The sequence below is a fragment of the Sarcophilus harrisii genome, chromosome 1, assembly GCF_902635505.1.
Source record: "Sarcophilus harrisii chromosome 1, mSarHar1.11, whole genome shotgun sequence".
Lineage (NCBI taxonomy): Eukaryota > Metazoa > Chordata > Mammalia > Dasyuromorphia > Dasyuridae > Sarcophilus > Sarcophilus harrisii.
In genome coordinates, this window is record NC_045426.1 from 122,956,526 (window position 1) to 122,980,789 (window position 24,264).

General features: G+C 33.9%; 2 protein-coding genes across 3 annotated transcripts in view; one reads left to right on the top strand and one right to left on the bottom strand.

Annotated features, from left to right (window-relative positions):
• Nucleotides 1–24,264, bottom strand: part of GTF3C1 (general transcription factor IIIC subunit 1) — a 127,258-nt gene that overhangs the window by 101,825 nt on the left and 1,169 nt on the right. The window contains exon 2 of one of the 2 annotated variants that reach the window (XM_031962718.1): nt 5,116–5,325. The exons of the other annotated variant lie outside the window; for it this stretch is intronic. Coding sequence (XP_031818578.1) covers nt 5,116–5,325 — 210 coding nt within the window. The remainder of the gene's footprint in view (nt 1–5,115; nt 5,326–24,264) is intronic. 2 annotated transcript variants of the gene reach the window in all.
• Nucleotides 1–24,264, top strand: part of KIAA0556 (KIAA0556 ortholog) — a 271,875-nt gene that overhangs the window by 34,758 nt on the left and 212,853 nt on the right. The window lies entirely within an intron of this gene.

The following is a 24,264-nucleotide window of genomic DNA, read 5'->3' on the forward strand; positions in this document are numbered from 1 at the left end:
TAAAACAATGAAATGAAATGATGCATAAATGTAATGACCAGTTTGGCCCCAGAGAACAGTTAGAAAAATCTTCCTTTTCCTTCGTTCTCCTCTCTTATCTTCCCTCCCTCTTTCATTCTCTCTTCTTCTTGTTAAAAAATCCTCAATGAGTTAAAGAGGGGAAAGGGACCTGAATGTGCAAAGATATTTGTGGCAGCCCTCTTTGTAGTAGTCATAAACTGGAAATTAAGTGGAAGCCCATCAAATGGAGAATGGCTGAATAAGTTATAGTATATGAATGTTATGAAATATTATTGTTCTGTAAGAAATGACCAGCAGTTTGATTTCAGAAAGGCCTGGAGAGACTTACATGAATTGATGCTGAGTGAAATGAGCAGGGCCAGGAGATCATTGTATACTTCAACAACAATACTATATGATGATCATTTCTGATGGACGTGGATCTCTTCAGCAATGAGATGAACCAAATCAGTTCCATTTATTCAATAATGTATAGAATCAGGCTACACCCAATGAAAGAACTCTGGGAAATGAGTGTGAACTACTACATAGCATTTCCAATCCCTCTGTTTTTGTCTGCCTGCATTTTTGATTTCCTTCACAGGTTAATTGTACATTATTTCAAAGTTCAATTCTTCTTGTGCAGCAAAATAACTGTATGGATATGTATACATATATTGTATACTTCAACATATTTAACATGTATTGGTCTACCTGCCATCTGGTAGGTAGGAGAGGAAAAATTGTAACAAAAGGTTTTGCAATTGTCAATGCTGAAAAATTACCCATGCATATATCTTGTAAAAAAAAAGCTATAATTAAAAAAAAAAAAATCCTTAATGGCTCCTATTTTGGCCTAACATTAAAGCATTCTACCACTTAGAATCTTTCAGACTTATCTCATATTAACCTTCTTTAGATACTCTGTAATCCAGAAACATAGTGAACTATTATCTATTCCCCAAATTTAATATTCCATATTCTGTTTTTATGTCTTTGGATATTTCAAGTCAATAATATACACCTTCCTCATTTCTATCTTGTGGAATTCTTAGTATCCTTCAAGGTCTAGATGACAGTCCAGCTCTAAAGTAAGGCCCAGATCTCCCCATTTGCTAGTTCCTCTCTTACTTTCCAAAGTAAGCTTTGAATCTATTTTATATGCTTATAGAACGTATTACTTCTTACGACAGTATGTAAGTTCATCAAGGGCAGGGACTGTTTTACTTTTGGCTTTGTATCCCCAATGCCAAGTACATTTTAAGTACCTAAAAAATGCTTGTTAAAGAAAAAGTTCTTAGCTGTGCATGGCACATCTACAAAAATTAATCAAGTATTAGGGTATGAAAATTTCACATGTGCAGAAAAGCAAATACTAACCATCCTTAATGAAAAATTATGTAATGAAAAAGTATGTTTAATAAAAGGACTTTTGAAGGAAGAATTAAAAATTAATTGAAGATTAAATTACATGATCCTAAAGATTTGTTAGAACAAAGAACAAATCATAAAAACAGCAGAAAATATCAAAGAAAATGACAACAATTAAACAAATATACCAAAATTTATGTGATGCAACTAAAACAGTCTCTAGGGGAGCTAGACAGCAGCTAAAGAGCAAGACAGAATAGTTAATGAGTAGATGCCCATCAACTAGAAAATGGCTGAATAAATTGTGGTATATGAATATTATGAAATATTATTGTTCGGTAAAAAATGACCAACAGGATGATTTCAGAAAGGCCTAGAAAGACTTACATGAACTGATGCTGAGGGAAATGAGCAGGACTACGAGATCATTATATACTTCAACAACAATACTATATGATGATCAATTCTGATGGACCTGGCCATCTTCAACAATGAGATGAACCAAATCAGTTCCAATGGAGCAGTAATGAACTGAACCAGCTACACCCAGTGAAAGAACTTTGGAAGATAACTAAGAACCATTACATTGAATTCCCAATCCCTATATTTTTGTCTGCCTGCTTTTTTGATTTCCTTCACAGGCTAATTGTATACTATTTCAGAGGCCGATTCTTTTTGTACAGCAAAATAACAGTTTGGATATGTATACTTATTTTATATTTAATCTATACTTTAACATATTTAATATGTATTGGGCATCCTGCCATCTAGGGGAAGGGGTGGGGGGAAGGAAGGGAAAAGTTGGAACAAAAGGTTTAGCAATTGTCAACGCTATAAAATTACCCATGCATATAAACTTGTAAATAAAAAGCTATTAAAAAAAAAAAAGAAGATATACTAGAAGGTATGAAGTTACATTTGAATATAAATGGAAAAATTGGGCTTATATCCTAATTAAACAAATTATTTTATTAAAAAAAGACAGAACAGTTAAATGAATGCATACTTTAAAAAAACCAAAAAATAAAAAACAGCAAAGTAGAAACTAAAAATGAATGAAGAAATAAACCAAAATAAAAACAAAAATAAAAGCCAACAATACTGAATCAATAAATAAAACTAAATGCTATTGGGGGAAAGGAGCTATTAAAATCAAGCTTGATTAAAAAAAATGTTTGTTGAATTATTGACTAAAAATCTTTCTTGGGACTTTCAATTATTGTGATATTATAAAACCAGCTTTCCCACAAAAAATCCCAAAAATATTTATGAAAATGAGTCAACTGATAAAGAAATTTGAAAAGACTCTGAAGGAATTTCTTCTGTTTAATATAGAACTACACAAAAAGATGGCTTTATGAAAACATACTCCAGTAGAAAGGTTGAACTAGGGAAGCCAGGACCAGATCAGGTAACTGAGGATGTAGAAAAGAATGGGAGAAGGGTTATAGCCAGACAAACCAAGGTCAACTATGAAGAAAGCCATACCAAACTTCTACAAACACTTCAATGTAGATCCTGGCCTGTCAGAAAAGAAATGAGGACAGAAGTAGCACTTAGGGTTCAATGGACAGAGAAGTGCTTAGCTATATATTCCTTAGGTCACTGATAGTAACAGCAGAAGAAACATGGGCAACTCAGTATCTGGCCACTACGGAAGGATAGGCAATTAGTTTATTCAGGAAGCCTATGATCTCTAATATTTCACTATGGTTATCAGTTACAGCAAGGTAAAGGATCAACTCCTGAATTAGAATTATGCAAACATGAAAGAAATCAGTGAAGATCTACACATAAAATGGACCATCAGAAGACTGAAACAGAGTCAGGATTTGAGGAAACTATAGTATCAGCCACCCTATTAACATGAACATCAGTAATAGCGTTCAGATTACAAAGGAAACTTAACCAAACAAGGAGTAAATAATTCATTTAAATATGTTGGGGGAATCTTGCTGGAACCAAAAATCCCAAACCAAGAAATGAGGCTAAAAATATGAGAAACCTGAAGAAAATATCACATGATAAGAGCAAGAGTTAAACCCTGGGACAAAAAGAATAAGAATTACAAGAAAAGTATCATTAAAAAAAATAAATAACTTGGCTACAAAGACTACAAGAACTGTTGGAAAAAATGAAGGAAGAGATAGGAAAATGAAATTAAAAATAAATGGAAGCTCAGGAGGAAAAAATTAAATGGAAATAGCTTAGAATCAAAGGTGGAAAACCTTAATCATAAAATAAGATTTCCAAAATACAGATGTTCAAGGATTCCTAATTAAAAAAAAAAAAAAAAAAAAAGAATAGAGCAGAAATTCTGAAATATAAACCCAGAAATCAAGAGATACTTGGAAGATATAAGCATATTCCTTCACAGGTCCTTTAGAGTTGATTTGAGGATGTGTAATTCTCAAATAATGGTCATTCACAATTACTTTTTGAACAATATTGCTGTTACTATATATATTGTTCTGTTATAGTACAGATACAGTAGTATTCCATCACTATCATATATCACAACTTGTTTAGTCATTCTCCAACTGATGCACTCTCCTCTCTCAGTTTCCAGTTCTTTATCATCCCAAAGAGATCTGCTTGAAATGTTTTACAACATATAGATTCTCTCTCTCTCGGGACACAAACCAATTCGTGTTATTACTGGGTCAAAAAGTATACACACTTTTATAATTCTTTGAGCATAATTCCAAATAATTGAAGCAGTTTACAATTCGCATTCCATATTATTGTTCTGTAACAAATGACCAGCAGGATGAATACAGAGAGGTTTGGAGAAACTTACATGAACTGATGCTGAGTAAAATGAGTAGAACCAGGAGATCATTATACACTTCAACAGCAATACTATATGAGGATCAATTCTGATGGAAGTGGCTATCTTCGGCAATGATAGAATCCAATTCAATTCCAATTATCAGTGATGAACAGAACCAGCTACACCCAGTGAAAGAACACTGGGAAATGAGTGGGGACCACAACATAGCATTTACACTCTTTCTATTATTGTTTGCTTGCATTTTTGTTTTTCTTCCCTGGTTATTTTTACCTTTCTAAGTCTGATATTTCTTGTGCAATAAGAGAAGTGCATAAATATACACATATATTGTATTTAAGGTATACTTTAACATGTATGAGACTGCCTGCCATCTACGGGAGGGGATGAAGGGAAAGAAGGGAAAAGTTGGAATAGAAGTGAATGCAAGGGTAAATGTTGAAACGTTGAAAAATTATCCATGTGTGTGTTCTGTCAATAAAAAGCTATAATAAAAAAAAAAAAAAAACCCCAAACACAATTCCTATTCCAATTTTTCCATATCCTCTCCAACATTTATTTTCCCCTTCTATTATTTTAGCCAATTTGACAGATATCTCAAAGTTTTTAAATTTGCATTTCTCTAATCAACAGTGATAGAGCTTTTTTTCATGATTACATATAGTTTTGATTTCTTCATTGAAAAAATGTCTGTTTGTATCCTTTGACCATCTATCAATTGGATAATGACTTATATTCTTATAAATTAGACAAAGCTCTCTGAATATTGAATATTGGAGATTTGCAACCTTTACTTGAAATGTTTGCTAAATTGAACTATTTTAAAAAACTAAGCCAACAGTGAATTACTGGCCAACTGGCACAAGCATTTGTTTTTATTTTGAAATATATTCACAAAGTCAAAACTTCCTCACAACAAAAATGAGCAAACTGACCAAACTTAGATAGCTTACCTTTCATAAGCTTCAATTACTGTACAACGGGGCTGCAAAGATTCTGTCCTAATCTGATCAGTAACATCTATCCTCTTATCAAAATACTGACATGAGCCCTGTATGCCATCCTTATTGTCCAAGATCATATGGATGGGATAAACATCTTCTAAAGGGACTGGATCTCTCCTTGATTCCAGAATTCCAGTTTCAAAGTCAATTTCTTCATATCTAAAATGAAAACACAAATAATAAACCATGCTGATTTTCAGGAAACAAACTCTCAATGATTCTACAAAGGAGAACAAGCAGATTCTGTACTTATGTGCTAGGGAAGACAAAGATAAAACAGGTCTTATTCTCAAGAAATTTATATTTTATCAGTGCAGACATTTATCTATACAAAATATATATGTACAAAATAAATTTGGTCATTTAAGGAAGCAGGACATGAACAATTAGAGGAATCAGAAAGGCTTTTCTGTAGAAGATACTTGAGTTCAATTTGGAAGTAAGGGAGACAAGACAAAAATGAAAAAGTGTACTCCAAGACTGGCTATGGGAATGTCTAATAAAAAGATATGGATATGGAGAAGAAAATATAACATATGAGGAATAGGAAAGACCAATTTGGTTGACTATGTAAACTAGGAATGGAATTAATACATAATGAGGCAATCAATGTGGAACTGAGTAGGGGAAAGATAGGATCATGACATGACTACAACCACGGTAAGACCAAAACTACTGGCAGCTATGTGGTCAATTAGAAGCTTAAAGTGGGGAAACTGTCTAGACAAGAGAGCTGTCTTAAGATGCTGACTTTGTGAACAATAATAAGAAGATAAATGGAAGATATGTAGTAGAACTCAGAAGAGACTCATCTACATTTTAAGATCTAAGAGTCATTTGAATAAAGATGATAAATTTAGATTATTCAGTTTTCCAAGTTGTTCTCAAGTACATACTATTTTCAAAGGCAAGTCTATTCCAGCAGAAACCACCTCTCTATTCTAGTAGCCAGCACAGTGATTTACATAAATTGTATACTTAATAATTGCTTGTTTAATTTAGTTGAGTCATGTATTCCCTCTCCAATTCACTAGAGCTATCTAGAGTATAATATTTCTCAACTGCCTTCAATGTTTCTCCCTTAGATCTGGATCACCTTGGTTCATATTAGTACTTTAGGGCCAAGCTACAGCCTTCTTTTTTTCTCCCCTAAACCTTACAATCAATCCCTCAATTTCCCTCACAGTATCCCAACTATGAGGCTTTCAATGTCCTTAAAAGTTTTCTTAGATTCTTCTTTCTTTTGCTTGTAACTTTCACTACAGTATCATTCATTCCCATCACTTTAGTACTATGATGAGAAGCAGCACAATGTAGTGGAAAGAGAATTGAACTCCAAGTCACAAGATTCAAGCTGGAATCCCTGTTCTGCTAATGTAGTGTCTGTGTGACTACGGACAAATCACTTCTCTGATCTGTGTCTCTACTTCATAAAAGAGGGATTAATAATATTTATATTACCTATTCTACCAGAGTATCATAAGGAAAGTGACAGGGGTGAACCCTGAAACTGTGTCCCCTTTAATCTGTAAAAGGAAGGTTGATTCGGGGTCTCAAGCTCTCCCCTGGGAAAAGCATACCTCTACCAGACAACCCTTACTTAAGTGGTTTCATTCAGTTAGAAATCTTGGTGGGGACTAGTTGTACCCTGTATTGAGTTGAAGATTAGCCTCAGTTAATTGGTCTCATTCAGTTGGAGATGTTTGCAGGATATTCCTATTGAGGAGCTAGAAATTCCAAGATAAGTACTCTCTTTTCAACTGGAAATCTAGGCCTAGGGGCATTGACAACATTGAGGGATTCTCATTCAATTATGAATGGAAGCTCTAGCCTCAGACAGCTAATAAAAGAGAATTCTGAACTCCAAATCTCCGCAGAAGTGAAAACAATGCTTTGCCAAGGAACCTCTCTCCTTGGCACAGCTGCCTGCCAGGACTCTTGCCCGCTGTGAAGATACCCTTTTCTCAGTGTTAATCTTTGTTATTTGTCTGACAGGACCTAACCCACTGAGAAGTCTGTCTTCCTAGCAAAGATAGCTTCTCAGTGTCAGTAAAATTTCCTTTTGCCTCAGACTTTCAGGTTTGTGAATTCTTTCACATTAGACCTGTGTCATCTCCAACCAGAGAGGATTCCCCACCTCAATTCTCACACCACTAGCACCTCATCAAAAGCACTTTATAAACTTTAAAGGATTATATAAATGTTAGCTATTTTCCTAATGGTTTACAGTCTATAAAGGAAAGTTAATAACGTGTTTTCATAGTGTTGTGCCAGTTTCCTTTATGCTGACCCAGTTTCCCTAACTGTCCCACCTCAGTTACTCTGCCTCAGGCTATAACAATTCCCTTTTAATAATTTGAATTTTTGTTAGCATAAAGGTTTTATATCTTAGACATCATTAGAATCAGGAACCTCTCCCTATCTCTAGTACCTCACTCCATTATGTCATCCCCCTCCCAGGTGCCTCCCCCCATTAGATCATCGTTCTTGTTACCCTATAAAAGAATCTTTGTATCTGACATTGGGTGCTGGATTCTTGGAGCCAATAGTCTCATTCAGCCCTGAGACCAAATCCATTTGGTCCCAGTAAATCTCTCCCTTTAAAATTATTAAAAACTCTCTAATCTAAAAAATCTCTTAATCTCTCTTGCCTCAGTTTCCCCGGCATTACAATATACTCCCCCACCCTCAATATTTCTCATATATCTCTCCTTTGGCACTTTGAAATCATTAAGTACTGAGATATAAAATAATCTGATTTTGAGAAATTTGCTTTTTTTTCTCCCTATAAAATCTTTCGATCTATTCTCTACAAAAAGATGCTGGCATATGGTAGTCAATTTGTTTATGTTCATAAAGAGCAACATAAGGGACAATGGCCAAGTATCACATGAAACTGTTTCTAGTTCCTCTTAGATCACGATGAAATTAACTCCAACAAGGCCTTATGTGTTTTTCCAAGAATAATCTATGGATTCTCCTGCTATTTAGCTTCAAATTTTTAAATGGTTTTATCTAAAGCAAAAATGTCAGCCTATGAGTAGGTTCAATTTTTCTGGTTGGAGTATCAGATTGTAACTTATCACTGGATAGGTATCTTATTTTTAGAAAACCAAAATTTAAATTAATGTTTGCAGACAATCTGAAAACTCATTCTTAGCATCAAAAGCAGATAAGGGCATAATATTATTATTTATTCTTATCTGTGTCATGGATTTTCATTGTTTAATGGCCAACATTCTGCAAAAAAGAAAGTCTGAATTTAGCAAGTTTGCGTTCTCACATAGAGTCACACTCACAAAGAGTCAGCAATGATCTCTAAACAACCAAATAAATCTACAGAAGCTAGGTAGTGCAGTGCATAGACTGTGAGAACTGGAGATAGGACCAAAGTTCCAATCTCTCTGATACCTACTACAGACAATTAACCTTACCCCTCTTACTCTCGGTTTCTTCATCTACAAAACAAGGATAACGACAGCACCTTTCTTACATCAAATGAAATAATAAGCTTTGCAAACCTTAAAGCACTACACAGACTCTATCATTATTAAATCTCATAATCCTTTTATCTTTTTTAAATTGCTCTATTTGACACTGTTGACTGCCCTCTCCTAAATATTACCTCCTCCAAGGAGTTTTTGTGACAATACTCCTTCCTATTTGGCCTTCTATTTTACTGGCAATTCTTATGCTATCTTTTATAATGCTTATGTACCCTAACTCTGAGTGTTCTCCAAGGTTTTGTCCCAAGTCTTCTTCCCCCCCACCTCTACAGGAAGGGCTCCTAAATTTTTCTGTGTCATGGATTCCTTTCATAATCTGATGAAACCTCAAGACCCTTCCTCAGAATAATATTTGTAAATGCATGTGATAAAACATATAGGATAACAAAGGAAATAAATTACATGAATATAATTATACATATATATTTGTAATTCATGAATCTAAGCATAAGGATCCATACCCTCCATCTTCTTCATAATTTGTTAGCTCCTATGGGTTTACTTATTATCTCTATGCAAATGACTGAAATACATACATATCTATGTAGATAGATACAGCCTTAATATCTCTCCTGGCTACAGTTCCATATCACCAACTGCCTCCTAGATATTTCAAAATTGACATTCTACAGACATCTCAAACTTAACATTTAAAAAACTGAACAAATAAATGAATTCCTTTCTTCCAAACTTCCCAAATGTCCTATTTGTATCAAAACACTACCATCCTTCTAGTTTCCCAGGTTCATAATGGTGACATTATCCTGGATTTCTTATCCTCCCCTCAATCCTCAATCCACACATCCAATTGGGAGCCAAATTTTGTATTTTTATTTTCACAATACCTCTGGTATTTACACAGATACCATCTTAGTCCAGACCCTTACCACCTCTTGGCTAGATTAAATTAACTATTTCAGTCCATACTACATACTGTTGCCAAAATTATTTTCCTTAAGTAGAGATCTGTTCACGTCATTCAATCAACTCCAAATAAAAACTTCTGTTTAGTTCTTAAAGTCCTACCCAACTGGGCTACAACTTATCTTTGCACTCACTGGACATTAATTATTACTCTTATATTCAAGTGATTCTGCCAAAACATCCCTTTGTTCCTCGCATGGCATTCTTCATTTCTGATCTCTTTGCAACTTTGGCCAAGTAAACGTCTGTGAGCTTCCAAACCCTCACTTATAAAATGGGGGTAATAATACTTCTGATATTTGTTATGCGCCCGAACAGAAGGATTCTTACAAGGTACTAAGTCAGTGAAATTGATAGCGACAATAGTTATCTAATTTGCATGGTTCAGTATGATTGATTTAATCCTACAAGGAGATGTTATGGGCCAGAACTTGAAATAAGGTACTAAGTGGAATTGAAGAGACAATGGTTAAATCTAGTTTAGCAGTGATTTAATTTTACAACAAATAATGGTTTCCTAGTGATATAATGATTGGTTTCTACTCGGTGTGGAGCATATAAGCTAGAAGCCTCAGCCAGGTACATTCAGAGACATTCCAAGAGAAGGTAAAGGACTAGCGGAAGGAGCTTAAGCTCTTAGAACCAAGGGGAGAAATTCAATTTGATCTTCAATTTTTCTGGTGGCTGGCCTGGACTCCTGCACTTCCCCCAGTAAGATCAAGGCCAGACTGAAAGACTCTCCAGAAAGCTGCCCAGCCCTAGGAAGGAGATAATAAAGAATCTGGACTATAAGAAAGCTAACCCGGCCCCAGGAAAGGAGACAAATCTTGGAAAGAGACAATAAAAGATTTGGACTTTAACACCTGGCTGTACTCATATGATTACTGAACTGAAATGAAGGCTGCTTCCAGACACCCCCAAGAAAACCTCAACAGAGAACATTACATTTTAGAGAGAATATTACAGATATTATTAAATTTTATATAGCTATTGAGTCTCTCAATAGACTCATCTGTAATACCATATTTAAAATGTTTTATAAGCCTCAAAGCATTTTCTGTCAGCAGCTATTATTTTTTTTTTTTGCTTCTTTCATTTCCTTTTCCTTCTCCTGTGGTACTTTAGTTGCTCTCCTTTACTATTCTCTCTCTCTCTCTCTGGCAATTGGGGTTAAATGGCTTGCCCAGGGTCACAGCTAGGAATTGCTAAGTGTCTGAGCTTAGATTTGAACTCAGATCCTCTTGATTTTTAGGGCTGGTACTCTATCTACTGCACCATCTACCTGTCCCTATTTTGTTTACTTTTAATTTGGAATGTTATCTATCAATCTAAAGTGAAGGTTCAGGAGCTGAGCTTATGATTTCTTTTTTCTCATGTCAGAGCTTCACCTATCTTATTTCTTGAAATCAAGATGTATAGGCATAAGGTTTCTATGGTATCTTCAAGCCTTTGACCATTTTTATTTACAGAAAATAAACATATTTGTTAACTGCAAAAATTCTACTCTTATGCCTTCTCTTGGTGGTGACATGATGCTGGGCCTTCAAAGGCAATGTTACTTGAAGCACAGACTCTAGCAGAATCCTCCAGGCTGGAAAGATTTCAAGTGCCCTATAATCCCAATAATTTTTTTTTCTAGTATTAAGCAATCAACAAATATTTATTAGATCCATTCTACATATCAAGTACTGTGTTAGATGCTGTAGAGGCAAGTGCAAAGAATTAAATAATACCTAGTTGCAAGGAACTTATATTCTAATGAAAACACACATAGATACATTCACACAATACATACATATATGCTATGCACATATGTGTATATATATCTCAAAGTGAACAAGTACAAATATATAAAATGTATTTATATACACGGTAACTGGGGAAGGAGGGCCCTCACAATTAGGGGTTCATGTAGAAGATGGGCAAATTCAATTGCAGGCTTTCCTGACTCCAAGAATAACCCTGCCACATCATTATTCCAAAATAATGACTCCAGATTAAAATATCCCAAAGACAAATCAACAAAAGACAGAGAAAATTAGTGTCAACAATGACCCAAGAAATGAAGCTGGAACTAGCACAAAATATCAAATTGAGCCATACATATTTTTAAAGGAAAGGAAGGATGATTTAGCATTACTTAAGGGAAAAAAAATTTTTTTATAAGAGAACTGTTATTGTGAAGAGAGCAAAACAATCTGATCCCAAAAAATCAATAGCAGAAAAAGTGGTGGAAAATGTGAATACAGAAAAGGAATGAAGGGGGGGAAAAGTGTAAGGCTGTAAGGCCTGGAAATGCAATAAAATATAATGGAAAGACAACTAAAGTGAAAAATGTTTCGAACTTTTATAAACAAAGATGACAAAATAAAAACAAGAGAGAGAGTCTAAGAATAATCAAATTACAGAAAGATATAGAATCTACTTAATACAATTTTTCCAAACCAGTAAGATAAAAAAAATTCATCACATACTCTCAGATGCAGGTTATAAGCATCAACTCCCCCAAGAAAGTCCACTCCACTTTTCAAAAGTATTAATTGTAGGAAGCTTTTCTTTAACCTTTATGTGTAAATATTTTTAAAACTATAGGGGTTTCACAGGTTAATTGTTCACTACTTCAAAGTCCAATTCTTTTTATACAGCAAAATAACTGTATGGACATGTATACATATACTGTATTTAACTTGTGCTTTCACATGTTTACATGTATTGGTCAATCTGCCATCTGGGGCAGGGGGGGAGAGGAAGGAAGGGAAAAATTGGAACAAAGAGTTTTGCAATTGTCAATGCTGAAAAATTACCCATGCATATATCTATCTTGTAAATAAAAAGCTATAATAATTAAAAAAAAAACTACAGGGTTGTCAACTACTCTAGAACAACACTAATTCTGTGAGTATATGTCAGTGTATGAATGTGCTAATAGTAAAAAAAGTTTGAAATGTATTAATAGTAAAAAAAGTTTAATAGTAAACTTTGTACTTGGATTTTGAAGATTGTGGGTGGCTATCAAAGCCACAAGGTTGGGATCAGACTAAAATCAGGAGTTAGAGAAATTACTTCAGGTAAATTAAGTATGAAGTTGAAAAAGATTAAAATAATTGAGCATGACAACTGATAACCATGAACAATATAAAACAACTACATGAGGACCTAATAATGGTATAGGGACTAAAAATTTAATGATAAAGTTTGCTGAATTACAAAAGACTCTAGATAGAAAAACACAAATGGTGGGGAAATCTAACATTCTACTTTCAATAAATAAATATAAGTTGAATGATATAAAATCTTAGTTTTAGAATTGAATGGAACCTAAAAAAATTAAATTTTAATAAATATATGGAGAACTCAATTGGCTGATTGGAGAATTTACTTTTTATTCAGATGAAATATTTACTAAAATTGATTACATTCTAAAGTATATGGAACATTAAAAAGCAAATATTTTAAATTACTATTATAGACTACAGAGCAATTAGAATAATCATAAGTAAGGGAAATATGACTGAAAAATACAAGACTAAACTGAATACAAAAAATAATTTGCTTAAGAATGACTGGGTCAAAGACAAATTTAAGGAAACAATATAAATTATATTGAAAGAGCAGTTATAATATATCAAAAATTACGAAATGCAGCTAAAGCAATTTTAGAGGCAAATTTACTTCCTGAATGTTTATACCAACAAAAAGGGGAAAGTTTAATACGAAATTGCAGTTTTTAAAATAACAACAACAAAAATCAACAAATTAGCACAACCAAAATAAGCATTAAGAGTTCATTAAAATTTTAAAAAGCAACAGAACTGAAAATTAAAGATGTCAACAATACCAAAAGAAACAAAACTGCTTTTCAAAGACCAATACAATTGATAAACTATTAGCTAAATTAATTTTTAAAGGGAGGAAAATAAAATTAAGTTACTAAAATAGAAATAAAGGAGAAATAGCAATAAAAATAAAGAATGATGAAAATTGTTAAAGAATACTACAAATAGTGATATGACAACAAAATTAAGCATGTTTTTTTTTTTTCTAAAGGGTAAATACCTACAAAAATACAGGCAAATTTATAAGCTAAGAAATATGTAATCCAAGTATACTATTATCAGAAAAAGTAACAAATGAACTGAATGTTTAAAAAAAAAAAAGGACTAGATAGATTCAAAAGTAAATTCTAACAAAACATTCAGAGTACAATTAATTTCTCTGATATATAAAGCATTTTCAAAAAGAAAGATTCAAGTCTATATAATTCTGTAAGATTAATTTTTCCAATTTCCAAACTAGGAAAGGATAAGGTGGCAGAGGCAATAAAGACTAATATTAATTAATATTTGTGGAAGGAGCAGCATCTATTAGAGGCTACTAGATAGAGTGGGATAGTTCTTCCTTAAAAAGCAGAGTAGGATCTGAGCCACTGATATGCTTTCTCAGGCTGTGGTCCACAATTCTTCTGAGTTATGGACCTGATCAGATTAAAATGTAATTGTTAAATACTTGACAAAAATTAAAAATATATGGATGTTAATATTTGGTTTTCTAAGTCATAATGTGACCTACAAGGATCCTAACATATGGTTTAGTGGTTTGACAACATTGATGTAGGACATAAAAAGGCAACTTCATGAGGCTTCAGTATCTCATAGACTTAACAAATATCCCACTACTATTAAGAGTCATAAGGCCATTCTTATTATCCAATACATCCTTCAGAGCAGATATATTTTCACAAGGAGACCATGGAGAACTGCATCTATCTGAGTAAGTAATGTATCTTTTCCATGATATTAAGGGTTTTGGTCAAGTGTTGGATGGTCTATGACTATCTCTTTTCATTTCAATCTGTTGCCTGAATTACTGGACCAGCTTAAGTTAGGCCTGGCCTAGAATGATATTGATGCAAAAATACTAACTAAAATACTGGTAAATAGAATATACCAATATACAAAATAAATTTATAAGTGGAATTTATACTAATATCACAAGTATAGTTCAATATCGGGAAACAATTAACATTACAAATCAATTGGTTTCCCAACTTCAAGTTGCTCTCCTTTCTAACCCTTATCCACACAGCTAGCAGTATTTCACCTAAAACACATCATTCACTTGCCTAGGAAGTTCCTGTAGTTCCCTACTGCCTCCAAATATCTTCTTTCACCTTTGCCTCTTAGAATCCTGAGCTTCATTCATAGCTCAGCTACAGTAACATTTCCTACATGTAGCAAACTTTCTCTTCACAACTTTGAAAATACTTTGTATTTACTTATATGACTATATTATTTTCTATATAGAATGCAACCTTCTTGAGAATAGTGACTGTTTCATTTTTGTATCTTAGTGTTCTTAGATCCTAGTATGCTTCTCAGCACATTATAGGCACTTAATGGCACTGATTGATTGATAATAATTTTAAAGCAATATTAAAATAAAAAATATTGAAAAAAGTCCTTGAAAGAATATTACTATTATGTTTAAAAAAAAAAAAAACCCAACCCTGAAAATACAAGAATGGAATGACTTTTCCTCACTACAACAGAAGGTTTTTGTTTGAATCAAGTAAATCCATAGGTATTTGTTAAATGCCTACTAAAAGGAAACAATTCTTGCCCTCTAGAAGTTGACATTCTTAAAGGAGAGAACATTCACATGCACATAAATATAAAGAAAATACATAATTAAATACAAAATATTGGGAGAGTACTAATGTTCTGGGAGCTAATTAAGAAAGATTTTGGGGTACAATGTAGCATTTTGAGCTTCATCTTGAAAGAAGTGAGGTATTCTATGAGGCAAAGATGAGTAAGAATTCATTTTAGGCATTGGGAACCAGGCAAATGCACTGTGAAGGGACTTGGGGTACAACATGTGAGGAATAACTAGGAGGCAAGTTTGGGTGGACCAGACTGTAGAAAGAAGAATAATATGTGAGTAATTAATGAGGCTAGAAGGATATATTGGGAACAGTTTGTGAAAATCTTTAAATGCTAAACCATATTCAAACATGGAAGTCTAGAAAGTGTTTTAGACCAGCAGAATATATATTTTTTCTTAACATTTCCGTTTTTTTTTTAAGAAAAGAAGTTTTAAATATGCTTCTACAGCTCTATATTTTATTTTTTTCTGATGCTGGGATTAGAATATATGTCTCAAAAAAAGAATTGGATAGACAGCCATCTTTCTTTTTGAAAAGTTTACATATAATTGGAGGATTTGTTCTTTAAACATTTGGAGAAATTCACTTATTTATGTATTCCTGAGTATTATTTTTTTTAATTTTTATTTTTTGCTGAGGCAGTTGGGATTAAGCGACTTGCCCAGGGTCACACAGCTGTCTGAGAACACATGTGAACTCAGGGCCTCCTGAATTCAGGGCTAGTGCTCTATCCACTGTGCCACCTAGCTGCCCCAATTGTTATCATTAACAGATGATTCAGTAATACTCTTTTCTTCCTTTTATCCCCAGTGTTTAGTAGAATGACTAGCACACAGTGGGTACTTAATCAATATTTGTTGACTGACTTCAGTCACATCTTTTTTTGTAAATTTGATTTTTTTGGTCGACATGTATTCTCTTTTCATATGTATAACTTCGTTGGCATTATTTTATTTATTCACTATTTGTTGAGATTTCTCTCTTTTTATAAATAATTTGGTTTTCTTTTTGGTCAATATTTATCAATTTTACTGCTCTTTGAAAAACAGACTTTTGTTGTTTCTATGTTGGGCCATCACAGAGAAGTTTTGAAGTTTTGTTTCTACTTCATTTTTATTTAATTTTATTTTTTAATATTAGAAAAAAAAAACCTATTTTACTTGTTGGAGGGGGTTGTGTGTAAAAATATGCACAATCAAATAATGTCCAAAAATATATGTCTCATTCTACACCGAGTCCATTAAGTAGCATGCTTTGTCACTGATCCTCTGGAATCAAGGTTGGCCATTACACTGATCAGAATTCTAAAATTTTTCAAAGTTGCTTATCTTTACAATGTTGTTGTATAAATTGTTCAGTTTACTTTACTTTGCATAAATTTTGATAAGTATTTAACAGCTGCTTCTATGCACAATTTGGTATGGTCCATTTTGTAGTTCAAGAAGTTCATTTCAACTTCTGGGTATTAATTTTATTCTTTCCACTAAACTTGAATTCAGGATGCCATTAAGTCTCTCAACTATTCAACCACAGCTTTCTCCCTGTAAGTTTTATATTCAAGGTGTTTTTTTTTTTTTCTATAGGAGACCAAAATATTTTGTAAGCTTCTCCCTTTGTCCATTTCTCCATCACTAAATTTTACTGTTAGATTTAAATTCAAAGCCTTCAATGTTTATTTTTCCTTGTTCTAAGTTAAAAATTTTGTACTTTTAAGTCTAGCAAACATATTGTTATCACTGGAAAAAGTCCATGGAAAAGAGCTACTTAGTGGCTTTTAATGAGTTACATTATTTGAAGTCATTGATTTGACTCATTAATTTGGAAGCCATACTTTGTTCTATTTAGGAGGGGCAACAACTGATTTAAAGTTAAACAAAAACACAATGAGCTTAAATTATTACTTTATTCATTCATTCATTCATTCATTTACCATATCTATGGTTTTATCATTGTAGAGAGCTCCTCCTCAGCAACTCCTCAGCCAGTGTACATTAGCATCTTCTCTGTAATTCATAGTCTTAGGAGAATTGCCTGTGTCACTGAGAGGTTAAATGACTTGTCCAGTGTTCTAGCCTCAACCATCTTCTCTGCTTCCTCCATATTACTTCACTAAATAATTTCCATGGATTCAAATATATATCAGGAGATCAGAGGTGGTCAACATAGCCTCACAACAATCCTAAGTGTAGCCAGAACCAAATTAAAATGTAATTAGTAAATATTTAAAATTTAAATTTAAAATAAATAAGTCCAATGAAGCATATCATATTTTAAAACTAAATCAAAGAGGCAGCTAAGTGGTACAGTGAATAGAGCACCAGTCCTAGAGTAAGGAGGATCAAATTGATTTCAAATCTGGCCTCAGACACTTACTAGCTATGTGACCCTAGGTAAGTCACTTATTCCAGACTGCCTCCAAAAAGACCAAAACAAACAAAACAGAGCAAAAACTTAGTCTATATGTAGGAATCTTTATGTACAGATTAGTAGTCGCCATTTCTATTTTAATTTGATTCCACTGATGTAGATAATTTTCAAATTTATTAGTTGAGCTCTAACTTACACCTTAATCAAAACTTAGGAATCTACAGAAAATGTAAACTCCCTTGAGTAAATGTAAACAGCAAAAAAAGTTCCCATGGGAGAACTTGCATGTGACCTTGGGTTGTTTTTGGCACCATGCCTCCTTTGTTCTGTTTCTATGCAATACCTGGTCTGGCCTGGGATTGGTGTGGGGATTCTTTTCACTTTATTCCGCTGCCACCCAGAACAAGGAGCTTCTTGTGAATAAGCTCCCCCAAATAATCTTAATAAAACCAAGCTGGCATGGGCCCCCCTTTCTTCAATATCTCAGTATTTTCTTGGAAGTATGCTCCTTAATTAGCATAATCAGGGCAGAAAAGATCTGCCCCCTTATATCTGGCACAATCAGCAGGATAGTCTGCCTCCCTATGAAAACTTGGGTCCTTACACCTCTCTTCTGACCAACTGATTGTTGGGTATTTTGAAATAGATGGCCTATGAACACCATAAACTCAACATGTCTCTCCAAACATTTCCCTCTTCCCATTTTTCCTTTTACTATCATTTTCAACCATTTTTCCAGTAACTCTGACTCAAAACCCAGATGTCATTCTCAAGTTTTCACTTTCTTACCCTGCCACCTCTCCTTCTCCCCATTCTATTTGTTGCCAACTCTCTTTACAATATACCTGACAGGTCATTTAGCCTTTTTTCTCTAGTGAGGCAAACCTACCACCTGCTTATTCAGCATATTCTACTTCTGTATAATTCCAATTATGAATCCCAAATTTGCCTCTTTGCAACTTTTCCCTATTGCTCTTAATGCTACTTGTTGAGGCCAACTAGAAAAATGATTCCCTCTTCTATTTGATAACCCTTCAAATACTTTAGGCAGTTTCTTAAATTAAATCATTAAGGGAATGATTTTGAGGACCCACACCATTCTTAGACTCCTCTAACATAGTGAATGCCAAAGCAGGCATGCAGAAGAGTGGAATGACTCCACGAGGTGTGTGATTAATCAGAGAATAGGAAAATCCTATTCTATCCTCCTCATAATATAATACAACTACAGGACTTGTCTTCAACACAGCCACACATCCACATCCTCCCTTTATCCATAACAGCTTAATATTCCTTCGCTCCGTCACTTCTTTTAGCTGCGTAAGTTCCCATATTTTTTAATTCTATATCAGGAAGGTTATAAGCTCTTTCCAGTACTAAGAACCTAACTAGAACCAGGGCACTCCATCATTATCTTGGTGGCCATGGACTGAGCTGCACAAGATGAGTGGACATGAATGAATTGTGATCCTCAAATCTCAATGTATTCACACTATCTTTTCCCTAGAACCTACCTCTCTTCCAAATTTCCCAGGTAACAGCAGCAGAATGTAACAACATTCTTTCAGCCAACTAGGCTCAAGAGCTTCATGCTAATAACCTTGACTCTTCCTGTTATTGCCATCTCCACAATATCACATTATATCTCCCCTTCTCACTACTAGCACAACCACTGTCCTAATTCAGGCCCTCATTACCTCCTCTGGATTAATGCAATGGTCTCCTAATTGTTCTTTCCATACCAAGTGTCTCCCAATTCATGCTCCACACACCTGCCAAAATGATTTTCCTATAGCACAGGTCTAACAATGGTGCAGCTTCTACCTCCCACCCCAATCTCCACTTCACCCACAACTAAACTTCAAGGGCTCCCTATTTTTGGGATCAAGTATAAATTCCTCTATTTTATTTAAAGTCTCTCCCAATCTAGCATCAACCTACCTTTCCAACCTTCTCAAACATAACTTCCCCTCCTGCAGTCTAGGGTCCAGCCAAATTGACCATGATATTTCTCACACTTAGATAAAAATGCAACTATAACATCCAAGTATGAATATGACATTAAGGTACAATACCAATCAATAAGCAGAATCACATGAAAAAAGAGAAATGGATGTATACTGAAAACTTTTTATTGAATTGGAATCAGATAACCTCTGATCAGATTTTTATCAGATTTACCTCTGATTGCATTTTTTACATGCATATCTACATACCAAGAAATATAACTAATGAAAAGCTGTTATATATTCACTGACTTATGACATATTATTTGTTTGCTGTATTGTCTATCTTCATGTCTGCTTTATCCTCCATAATACACACAAAATTTTTAGAAAATAATTAACTATATTTAATTATACTGTTTAAAGGCAATAATGGATTTTATATTGCTAATAGATAAAATGTGTCAAAATACTGTTATCTTTAGTTCTGTCCTTTTACATTTTCGTGTATGCTTGATAAATATGTACACACACACACACACACACACATATAGAGAGAGAAAGAGAATACTACATGTTTATAATTATAAACATGCATTTGTTGGAAGACCCATAATGAAATTTTTGTAATGACAAGTGGGTACTCAAAAGTTTGGAGACTCCCACTCCAACTTATCAATGCCCTTCATAAAATGTGATATCCAAAGCCAAATATAATATTTCAAATATAGTTTGAGTAGGGTAGAGCACAGTGGTATCCCAAATACCATGCCCTCCTAAAGAAATTTAAGATTGCATTAGCCTTTTATTTTTAAGCTGCCACAGCTACCAACATCTTTTTCAGACATTTAATGACCCATGCTTTTCACATCTAAGTGGCATAGCAATTCTGAATTCAAAACTATGTTCAGCCACTTATTAGCTGTATGATCCTGGCTAAGTCATTAACCTCTGTTAACTTTAGTTTCCTTATCTATAAAATGTGGATAATAAAAGCACCTATTCTTAAGAGATGTTGTGAGGAGAAAGTGTAATATTTGCAAAGCACTTTGCAAAACTTTAAAGTGCTACCTAAGTAATGATGATGATGATATATTGTCTTTACTGATTTCTTGAACTCAAATGAAAGACTTGAAATATTGGTTATGCTAGATGGACTCCTCCAAGAAACCTTGCCTATTCCAAACCATATTTACTTCCTCCTCCTTCAATTTCCTACAGAATTAACAATCTGGAACTGCACTAGTACAGTTACCTGGCACATAAGTATTTAATAAATATTTATTGATTTAAGTACCTCCAAGTTAAGACTCTCATTATGTTTCTTTTGGTCTTTTTCAACTAGCTGTGAGGGGTCGTTTCTTTCTCTTCTATCCTACACTAACTGGGTACAGGTCTAGACCTACGTATGACATTCAACCAATTAATTACAGATAGCAATCATTTCTTCCATATAAATTACCACCAACTTTATTTAAACACTGTATTATTTCAATAGCCTTCTAATTTCTCTGCTTGCCTCCATTCTTCATCTATCAATCATTCTTGTAAACCACAGTAAGAATATTCTTTCTAAAGTACAACTAAAACCATGCTGTTTTCCCATCATTAAATTTTCAATATTTCTTTACTGTTTAAAGGATAAAGTTCTAACTCTTTGGAACCCTAATCTTTGCTCTGACTTTTCTCTTTTGCCTGCTATTCAGACCCGAAACAACTGAGCCACCAACCTATCTTTCCAGCCTCATTTCCTACTATTTTGATTCAAGTTGGCTAATTTATACCTAAAACATGCCCTGCATTTTCTCATCTTTGTTCATTTTATTCCTTCTATCTTGAAAATTCTTTCTAATTAGAGAAACCTTCCTCATACAAAAAATTTAAGCTAATCATTATCAGCAAGAAAAGACTATTCCTTCCAAAAACTGAACATTTTATAGCTCCTTTTTGGAACTTATTACATTCTTTCTCCCACTAAATCTGTTTTTTATGTGTGTGCTCTGGATGTCACACCTTCTATTCTTCTTTAACAGACTGCTACTACAGTCATCCCCTTTCCTCTCTCTAATTTGCAACCTCTTGCTATTTGCTTTTGCTACTTTATTCCCCTACTGTTTTCAAACACAGAAACTCTACTTCATCCTTTAAAAGCCTTCACTAGAGTACCATTTTCTTAAGTCATGGTCCTATATTTCTCCTCCCTTTCTTAGCCTAATTCCAAAAAAAGTTGTCTGTACACAAAAGCGCTTCTTTAACTCTTTCTCCTCTCACTTTTCAATCCTGTCGAATCTGGCTTCTTTCCTTATTATTCTATTGAATGTGCTCTCCCCAAAGTGACTAATGATGTCTTAATTGCCAAATCTGATGATTTCTCCTCAGTCCTTTCCTTCTATACCTTTTCTCCATTTGACACTCCCAAGCACTCTTTATTTTCCTGGATATTCTTTTCTCTCTGGATTTCCTTTAACCTATTCTTTTCTGGTTTTCTTCTACCAATCTAAGCATTCTTGAAAAGGAAGTCCAAGCTCTTTTACTGACAAATCATCCATATCATATGTTCTAATTGTGAATCCCCCATGGCTCCATTCAGAGGTTTTTTCTCTTCTGCTGACCTCATTAGCTCCCGAGTTTAATTATCATATCAATGTAGATGACTTTCAAATATATAAATGCAGTCCAAATCACATATTACCAACTGCCTAATGGATATTTTAAATGCTTTCTCAAATTCAACACATACAAAACAGAATTCATTATCTGCACTGCCCTTATTCTCCTCACAATCCCTCTTCTAAACCTCCTATTTCTGAGGAAAGCACCATAATTCTTCAGTCTTTCAACTTAGTCTTATCCTTAATGTCCAACATATCTCCAAATCAAATGCCAACTCTATTTTTATAATATCTTGTTATCTAACCTCTTCTCTCTGTTCACTTACCTTAATTCAGACCCTTCATCATCTCTTGCCAAGATTATTGCAATGGCCTTCTAATTAAATTGCTCTTCCACTCTCAAGTTTTCTCCTACTCTAAGTCAGTTTTCAAACAACTGCCCAACTGATTTTCTTTAAGTGCTGTTTTGACCATATCACTCTCCTGTCTTACTCAATAAACAGCTTCCTATTGATTCTAGAATAAAATATGAATTTTTTGGTTATTGTTGTTTAAGTTTTCAACTTCTTTTACAACTTATTCCCAAACTATTTTTCCAGGCTTTCCCTGAAATACTCCCTCTTAAATGTGGCCCTTTCTGTTTCTACAATATATAGCTACATTCCACCACTTGTCTCTTTCTTTGTGAACTTGGCTGTCCTCATTACAAGAATGCCCACCTCATTTTTCTTCCTTTAAGACAAAGCTCAAATATCACCTTCTTCCAACCTTTACTATTACCCTCTCTCTAACTCCCTTGTATCTGGTCTTTATATTTGTTCTATATAAGCTCCTTGAGGGTAGCCAATGTTTCATTATGCTTGCATCCCCAATTCCATTCCACAATGCTGGGCACACAGAAGTCACTTAACAAATGCTTGGTGATTGAAGTGATGTTTTATTTTCCTTAATAGATTACAAAGTCCTGATAACTGGGGATGAGGGAGGCAGGAATTTATTAATCTGTGTATCCTGTGCAACATCTGGTACAAAGCTTTGCATATTAGTAGGTACTTGGTGAAATCAGAACAAGAAGAAAACTTACAAGTTCAGTCACTGAAAACCATAGGTCTTAAAATTGGAAGGGAATTTAGAGTTCTTTTAACCCAAACTCATTTTACATACGAATAAATGAAACCTAAGAAAGGTATAGTTGACTTATGCATGATGTAAATAGTGCAATAGTGGGGAATCCAAAATTCAAATCTTAGTTCTTTCGATACAACTTCACTGAATTTTCTACCATATGATACTGCCTCACCTTCTTATTTAATAGAGGGGAAAATGTATCTAAGTCTGTGGGCCCAATTAAGTATTTCAAAAATATTACGTGTCTATTACATGCAAACATATACAAAGAAAGTTTTTTTTTTCTCCCAGAAGCTTAATCAAGGGGAAGAAACTAACATGTAAATACATTATTAAAATATAAAATGCAGTGTGATAAGTGAAGAGTAGAGTTCCCACAAAGTACTCTAAGACAATTTGAGGAAGGAGGAAAACATTCTGCAATGGTATCATCGGGTGTGATGGAGGAGGTGAGATCTGAGCTGAGATTTGACAAATGAGAATAATTTTGATGAGATGAGGGTGTAATATTTCATGTATGGAGGACAGCATAGCATCAAGTTGAAATTAGTGAAGAGTCAGTAGCCTGGTGTGGTTGAAGTATAAAATGCTTGATGGAGCATAATATGAAATAAGTTCCAAAAATAGACAGGTGCCAGAGGTAAAGCACCCTAAGTGTAGAGAATTTGTATTTTATGCCACAGGCAATCATAAATTGCTTTATTAAGCAGAGAATAGGATGGTCAAAATAATTACGGAACTTCATAAAGGGTTATCTGATAAAAATTAAAGATTTCTAGTCCAATAAATATAAAGAATATCATACATACAGAGCCACGGAATAGGATTCTTTTTTGCTTACGATATTTATTAGCTGTCTGACTGTTAGCAAGTTAAATACTTCTATTAACCTAAAGGGCTGGACTTGAGATGACCTCTAAGAAAAGGAAGTGTGATAAAGTGGGATTTAG